At 39.4% G+C, this 8,186-nt stretch overlaps 1 protein-coding gene across 2 annotated transcripts; it reads left to right on the top strand.

Moving 5' to 3' along the window:
- The first annotated feature begins 3,513 nt into the window (after positions 1-3,513).
- Positions 3,514-7,739, top strand: LOC129655972 (T-cell surface glycoprotein CD1a-like). Of its 2 annotated transcripts, none has more exons than XM_055586772.1 (6): positions 3,514-3,966; positions 4,343-4,609; positions 5,127-5,405; positions 5,612-5,890; positions 6,209-6,299; positions 7,448-7,739. In XM_055586772.1, the coding sequence occupies exons 1-6, from the start codon at positions 3,906-3,908 to the stop codon at positions 7,470-7,472; spliced, it is 1,002 nt and encodes a 333-aa protein (XP_055442747.1). In that variant the 5' UTR covers positions 3,514-3,905; the 3' UTR covers positions 7,473-7,739. The 2 variants fall into 2 exon arrangements, with proteins under 2 accessions (XP_055442747.1, XP_055442746.1); XM_055586771.1 differs by having other exon boundaries at positions 6,458-7,739.
- The last annotated feature ends 447 nt before the right edge of the window (positions 7,740-8,186 follow it).

Below are 8,186 nucleotides of genomic sequence, written 5' to 3'. Positions count from 1 at the left end.
ACTGTTCCCAGGAGAGGCTGTGCCTGCTTAATGAAGCAGAACCTCAACTTTAGTGATTATCAAACTTCAGTGATTATCATTGTCTCAGCAGTGGCCTCTCTCTGCCTGAGTTGAGGAGCAGGGAGCTTTGGGGAGGCCCCAGCTTTCTCCTCATGCCTCCCTCAATTAGTACTAATTGGGAACACGAGAATGCAGAGCAGGATGCAACAAAAGCAACCCTAGAAAACAGTTCTCCTAGGAATCCTTTCCCCAGGCCTGTGGGAGATACCAGCCTCGCAGCTCTGCCTGAACCATGCAGAAGTGCATCTATTCCCTATGTTCATAGGAGGCCCTGTGGATGTAGAGCGGGAGTCAGGAGGTCTGAGCTTTAATCGAGGTTCTGCCACTAACTCTCACCCAAAGTGGGTCACGCACCTTTCCTGAGCTGTATATATTTTTTAGATTCTAGGTATTTTTGCCAGAAGAATCTTTGCCACAAGAAGTTTTCCTGCACAACTAATTGGCCATAAGACAATTTTGCCATAAGAAAAGAACATAGTGAAAAAGATAAAAAGAAGATAATGAAATATGAAAACTTAATAAAATTGTAAAAATATTTCATTGTGAAGAGTGAAAATGCAAAAATATCTGAAAACAAACTGGTGTAGCTTCATAGTTATAGTTGTATTAGGGTATGTCTTGGAGGGTGCAGTGATAGTTCCTTTCTCAAAGTCAATATTAAGGACTCAGGATCTAATACTGGATGCAAGTTGTTTATGATATATATATATATATATATATATATATATATATATATATAAATCTGCCATAAGTCACTTTCAATTTCCCTGGAAGTAAAACAAACAGAGAAGGGATGCAGCTGTTTCTTATCAATATATGTAGTGCATATAGTTGGAAGCATATATCTAGATTACATTTAAATTTTCCATCATATGTCCAGTCCTAATATTTCACCAAATTATCTCAGCTAGATTCTGTGCCAAACACCAAAATTTGTCTACACCATGTTCTCCACTATAAAATAGCAAAAAATAATCACCATTTTCAAGAACCATATTCATCAGGAATCATATGGTTATTTTTTTGAGGCAGGAGAAATCTTATTCTTTTGCTTACAACTTCAAATGTTGCTTGATACATTTGGTAAATACAGCACTCAAGAACAAGTCATTTTATCTAAATTAGCTAAAGAATTGATAATTAATGCTATTGAAGACTGTGGTGAATTATAGTTTTTTATCTTTAATGCCCAAATTGGTGTATGAACAACTTGTTGTGTGGTGAAACTACTTGCAGAAAAAGTGTTTACAGTGAAAATACTAGATAAAATTTTTAAAATATATATGTAAAATATGGAGATTTAATTTTATGATTAAAAATCCAATTTTATGATTGATTTATTTACCTTTAATTTTGTGAAGTATAATGAATGATTGTTTTTTGTTCTGATATACAGGATAACAGCATAAAGAAACAAGACTGTAGTTTCCTTACTTGTACTTAAGGGGAAAAAGTCTACTGAGTGTGAAAAAAGAAAAGGGAGAGTAAGATCAATATATGCCCCAAGAGACAGCTCACCTCCAAAAGAAAAGGGGTGTATTCTGTATTGTCACACTTATTTGCTCTTTCAGAACATTTAAAACATCATTTTCTTTTAGGAAGAACAGCATTTCCTCTTAAGGAAAAAAAAAAAAAAAAGATCAGTTCTGATCACCTGCCTGTGAGTTCATCTCTGCTTTTCTCATACCCGTAGACATGTATGCTACTTATGTCTCATGACTCTGAGTGTACTGAAAAATTGGTACTGCAAGTGAAATTTTTCAGTGTTGATAATATTATAGAAGAACATGCAGTCAGAAAACCTTGGGTTTAAATTCTAATTCCACAAATCAGCAGTTGTAAAATTTAGTTCAGTTTAGCAAACCCCTTTTCCCCTCATTTTTAAAACTGAAAAAGTTAATAATACCTACTTTAAGGCTGTTGGGAGAATAGAGATACTTTCTGCTGGCAGATAAGAGGTGCTATAAGAATAAAACTCAACTTTGCTGATTTCTATTATTATCAGCACTATCATTGCACATCTAGTACCTAATAGGACCAAAGAGATAACTCGTAAATCTATAAGAAAAATAGTTCTTTGAAGAATTCAACTAAAGGCTAAAAATCCCCAATGAGGTTTAATTCTGTGTCTCTTCAGAAGTCCTGCAATCACTCACAGACTGAACTGCTTAAAAGTGGTCAGAAACACTTCTGAAACTGACTCAACTCATTAGTTATCTTTGAGAATCTGAAGTTTTCTGACTAGGGGCAAGCAGATCAGAGCATTTCTTTTAGTCATAATCTAAAAGGAGATCATATCTAGAAACATATGGGACCTCAATTATTGCATACTAGACTTAATAAGTTATTTGGAAAAATCAGGGTGCATGACAAAGTTCCCTGATCAAAGCCCGGTACAGTGAGGAGATTCAGTTAATATTAAATTTCTATCTTCTCCTTTAGAAATGTGAGATTACAAGAATCCTTATCACAGTGTGATCACTTTTCATCTCACAGTACTCACAGTACTGCTTATAAGTTCTGGTCTTCCTGTATGTTCTATTGAAAATACATATTTAATTGACTTTAAATACCAGAAAACATTTTTTTAAAGACAATGTGTAGAGCAGTTTTCGGAGAAGGCAATGGCACCCCACTCCGGTACTCTCGCCTGGAAAATCCCATGGTTGGAGGAGCCTGGTAGGCTGCAGTCCATGGGGTCACTAAGAGTCGGACACGACTGAGCGACTTCACTTTCATGCATTGGAGAAGGAAATGGCAACCCACTCGAGTGTTCTTGCCTGGAGAATCCCAGGGACGGGGGAGCCTGGTGGGTTGCTGTCTATGGGGTCGCACAGAGTCGGAAATGACTGTAGCAACTTAGCAGCAGCAGAGCAGTTTTAGGTTCACAGTAAAACTGAGTAGAAATCACAGGCTACCATATAGCTCCTGCCCCAACACGTGCACTGCCTCCCAGATCATCAACATTCCCCACCAGACTGATACATTTGTTACAATTGATGAACCTGCACTGACACCTCACTGTCAGCCAAAATTCATAAGTTACATCATTATCACTAAAGTACAACAAAGGTGTTGTATATTCTATGGGTTTGGACAAATATGGAATGACATATATCCACCCTGACAGTATATTTTAGTATAGTTTCACTTCCCTAAGAATACAACTGCTACAACTCTTTGTCTCCAACTGCCTAGACCCTAGCAACCACTGATTGTTTACTGTCTACATACTTGATTCTTCCCTAAGAATGATGGAGAATTGGTGTCAGTTTATACTGTTTCTTCAAAGCAATCATAAGGAATTCTGAAAAAGCTAATAAAGCAACCAATAAGAAGTCAGAGATATGAATGAGGCGGGGTGAGGGTAAGAAAGAGGAAGAGAATAGCTGAGAAGATATTCAAAAAGGCAAAAGGAGGACTGTATGACAGAGAAGAGCAGGGGCATGAGAACATTAGCTAGGTCGCTGGGAAGACATTTAGTTTCACAGTTTTATTATATGAATGAGGGCAAAAGTGAATTCTATCCATTGACTTTTCAGTGCCATATAAAGCATGGTCCATAGCAGTTAGACCAGGAGAAGGTGAACAGGATGGAATCTGGTGATAGGAAGAGAAGCTGGAAGTCAGAGGGGACAGTCAGAACTGGAAGGGTAATGAGCATCTGAGTAGGTGGCCCAGGGTTTAGGGAAGGAGCAGATTTTTCTTTTTTCAGATGTTGACTAAAGGGAAGTTTTGCCTGTTGGTAGGAGAAGGAAGTCAGAATAGAGGTATTGTGGGGTAGGTTTGTTTAGAATAGAAATCAAAGACTGACATTTCTGAGAGAAAGAACATCTGCAAGTGAGATGCTGTTTCTGCAAATTTCATTGCTCCTGACTCTTCTCCCATGTGGTGACAGTGAGAATGGTAAGAATTCTGTTCAAAAAGACATGTGTGTGTGTACGTGTGTGTGTGTGTGTGTGTGTGTGTGTGTGCATGCAGGCAGGCACATCCACCTGTTTGAGCTTGTGTGTGTGAATGTGTGGTATGCATGTGTGTATGGAGTGGTTTCCCCAACCTAGAGATCGAGAATATCAGCCTAGTTTCATTCCAGTATCACTGACTCCAGGTCCATGGCTCTTTTGAAGGTTGTCTACTCTGTATGGGTTTGTGGGGCAGCCAAATGTTTGCTGAGGTATCTTGCTTTTGCCCTAAATTCTGAGTTTCCTCTCTTTGGCACCTTTCTTTCTCTGTTTTCTCTCCTTCCCAATGCCCGTTCTCATTCTCTTTGTTCTTTTCCTAGACTTCCAGGAGCCAATCACTTTCAAAATCATTCGGATCTCATCATTTTATAGCCAATTCTTTACACAAAATCTGGGCTCAGCTTGGTTGGATGAGTTGCAGACTCATGCTTGGGACAACAACTCTGACAGAGTCATTTACCTGCGTCCTTGGTCCAAAGGCAACTTCAGTAATGAGGAGTTGATGGATGTGGAAAACGTACTTCATACATTCTTCATTAGACTTGGTCAGGTACTTCACAACCATGCCAGCCAATGGCAGCTTGAATGTAAGTTCAGTTCCCTCAATGGGGGTTGGGGATATGGTGCAAGTTATGGGGTGTGTGTGTGTCTCAGTGAGTTTCTTCTTTCTCTAATAAGCAGCCTCCATCAATTCTGAGCCTTACCAGACACTCTCATCTTCCTCATTCCTTAATTCACTTATTAAAGTATGATTTTATCCCCCATTCAATCGCTTTAGTGATCAGTCTGTATATTCACTATAACTTACAGCGTTCTACTTATCCTACATTATTATAATCCCAAATCTCTCACACTAAGTCCTTCCTTTTTTTTTTTTACCCACATAGTTTACAATGCCTTCTTCAAATACTTTGCCCCTCGTGTCATTCATCTCTTTCTGCATCTCCAACCAGTTCCCAATCTTTGAACCTCCAATCAAACTAAATTTTGCTCTATTCCCTCAAATTTTGTAAAATCCTCCCTTATGCTTCTATCATATTTTAATTATTTTATTTTCTTTTTCCTACTCCTTCTTTCTTCTAACTTAGAACTTTTTTTCCCCAGATCCCTTTGAACTGCAGATAGCAGGTGGCTGTGAGATGCACATCAGAGATGCCTCAGTAGGCTTTGTGCGAATCGGTTATCAAGGATCAGACTTCCTAAGCTTCCAGAAAAATTTATGGGTACCCTCTCCAGAGGGTGGAATTAGCGCTCAGTTTGTCTGCACACTATTCAATTTGTACCGAGGCACACAGGAAATAATACACAAGCTGCTCAGTGACACCTGCCCACGTTTCCTCTTGAGTCTTCTTGATGCAGGAAAGGTGTATCTCCAGAGACAAGGTCAGACCTGCACCCTTCCTCCACAAATTTTCTGTTCTAAAAATCATACCTTCTCATCTTGCTAACAAAGAGCCAAGTGGGGAGGTCATAACGGTTGACAGATTGCTAACAGTGGGAAAAGTATGTCCATCTAAACTGACATGAAACTTTGAACCTCTGAATCTGCATTAAAGTCCTCATCTGACTACCTTCCCTGTCCTCTGCAGTACGACCAGAGGCCTGGCTGTCCCCGGGCCCCAGTCCTGGCCCTGGCCAACTGATGCTGGTTTGTCACGTCTCTGGCTTCTACCCAAAGCCCATTTGGGTGATGTGGATGCGGGGTGAGCAGGAGCAACAGGGCACTCAGAGAAGTGACGTCTTGCCTAACGCTGATGGGACGTGGTATCTTCAGGTTACCTTGGATGTGAAAGCCAGTGAGGCATCTGGCCTGAGTTGCCGGGTGAGGCACAGCAGTCTAGGAGGCCAGGACATCATCCTCTACTGGGGTGAGGAAAAACTGGGGCCCTGCTGGGATGGGAATAGGTGGTCCTCAAGCAGACTGAGAGAGTCAGGTGAAAAATTGGGGATTCTAGGCAGTCCAGACCCAAAAGGAATAAAAATAAGAAATATGGGAGTTGAAAATGAGAGCCCCATAGATATAGGAAAGGAGGTTAGATGGAGTCATCTCTGAGGAGGGATAAGAGAGGAAATAGGGAAGAAGAGATTGTTGAGGCAGACACTTGAATAACAAAGGAAAAGCATGGAAGTGCAGCAAAACAGTGAGTGGGTTCGAGAAGACACTCTTGTGTGCACCCCGCCCACAGATCATCACAGCTCCACTGGCTGGATCATCTTGGCAATGATTGTGCCCCTGGTCCTCCTGGCAGGTCTTGCATTTTGGCTTAGGAAGAGCTGGTGAGTTATTTGTGTCCTGCCTTCCCCCCAGTTCCCATGTGTCTGCCCACCTGTTTTTCTTTCTCTTCTCATTCTTCTCCTCCCAGCCCCTTTCCTTCTTGCCCCTCATTTCTCACTTCCACCTCATGTAGAATGACTTCAATCTCTGTTCTCATCAGGACTTGCTGTAAACCTTCAAACACACTTCTCCCTTTGGAAAGAGATCCCAGCAGCCCAGGAACCCAGGACGCATCTAAATAGAACTCGATGATGATGGTCTTTCCACGCTCTTTGTACAACTTCTTTAGATTCTGCTTTTTTCCTGCTGAATGATCAGTTGTTAATACAAGCAATAACAAGTGTAATTTTGCAGGATTTGTTGTTCTAACCTAGGTTTAAGACTTAAAAATTCATAATTTAAATTCTGAATGGAATACAGTCCTAGGATCCTCCACGTACTCAAATGTGAATGGATCATTAGGCTTATTTCAGATGTCACTTCATCCAAAGGGCCTTTCCTGATTCACTAGTGAAAGCTGTCTCTGCCTCATCTGAATTCCCAGCAAAATTTAACTCGACTTTGGTAAATCTCCTCCTCACTTCAGATCCTTTGTGGCCACTGTCTAGTTCTCTTTCCCCCTTCTAGTTTTTAAGCTCTTGAGAACAAAGTTCACATGTTTTACTATATGCATCCTTGGCAAAATGTTTTACCTGTGTGTGATATGTTCTCCATAAAAATCTGTGTTAAATTTATTTCAATTTTATAGCCTTTTAAACTTCAATTTCTTTCCTGCTATCTTTGTAGTAGTTGAGACATCTGATGCTCTTCTGACTAAAGTCCTTCTCACTTGACCAAGAAATTCAAAATTTTCTAGTTCCTTAGTGATTTCTCTGAGCTCCTGAGGAGAAACAGAGTTTTGCCTCTGACAATTCTAATTATTTAACTCTACAGACCTATTGGGATGAAGTGTTGCTCCAAGTATTCTAAACAGAAAGAGGAAGGCAGAATATATACCCTTATTTTCAGGGTGGTTCATGGATGAGAACCAGAATTATCATCTTGGAAATTGTTATAAATATTGGGTCTTGGATCTCTTCTTAGACATCATGAATCATAATTTGCATTTTAGCAAAATCAGAAGGGGTTCATAGTTGCCTTTAAATTCCAGGAGCACTTACATGAGTGATGCCTGAGAAGTACTGGTGGGAGTATTTCCCTGAAGAGAAAAGAAAAGTCAAGCAAAAAGAACAAGAGTATTGATCCTCAGGACTGAAGTGAGATCAAGGCAAGGAGATTACATAAAACATATTCTTGTTTTTTATGATGTTGTGTTAAATTTATAGGAAATGCTGATTTAGTGAAAATTGAGCCATTGCTTCTAGGGCAAATGCAGGGTTTGGTTCCAATGAGCTTCTGGTCACAACATTTTTCATCAACTAATAAATACATAGCTTTATGTGTGATTCTGCAAATATATATATATATATATATATATATATATTTCAAAATAATCTATTAATTATATACAGTATTTCTTAGTGATAAAATACCAGCCAAGTGTTTAATCTTTTCTTGGTCTTGGGTAATACTATCATAAATTTCTTTGACTTTCAGCCATACCACTGTGCTGTCCACTATACTTTTAAAAACAACAAAAAAAAGGAAACAAAAATCAGTCACACCTCAAGAATCCACAAATCTAGCTCTTTCCCCATCTCTTAAGGAGCTTCATCATAACATTGTAGATGTTACTTTAACGCTTTCTGGAGTGGCTCCACTTACTAATCAATAAATTTTCTTCAGTTTTCCTGGATTTACTGCACTGTTGATTCATTAACACTGAACTCATGGCTCACAATCCTACAATGTGCACTTGAACAAAACTTTATCTACATGCGTGTTTTCTT

The sequence above is a fragment of the Bubalus kerabau genome, chromosome 6 (genome assembly GCF_029407905.1).
Source record: "Bubalus kerabau isolate K-KA32 ecotype Philippines breed swamp buffalo chromosome 6, PCC_UOA_SB_1v2, whole genome shotgun sequence".
Taxonomy (NCBI): domain Eukaryota; kingdom Metazoa; phylum Chordata; class Mammalia; order Artiodactyla; family Bovidae; genus Bubalus; species Bubalus kerabau.
Note: the sequence above shows the minus strand (reverse complement) of the source record. Positions and strands in the feature narration are given on the sequence as shown.

Excerpts from the sequence above, each read along its gene's own strand:
- LOC129655972 (XM_055586771.1), top strand. The coding sequence starts at position 3,906 with ATGCTGTTTCTGCAAATTTCATTGCTCCTGACTCTTCTCCCATGTGGT. Across the intron at positions 5,406-5,611 it reads GGTGTATCTCCAGAGACAAG|TACGACCAGAGGCCTGGCTG; the intron begins GTCAGACCTGCA and ends TGTCCTCTGCAG. Across the intron at positions 6,300-6,457 it reads TTTTGGCTTAGGAAGAGCTG|GACTTGCTGTAAACCTTCAA; the intron begins GTGAGTTATTTG and ends TGTTCTCATCAG.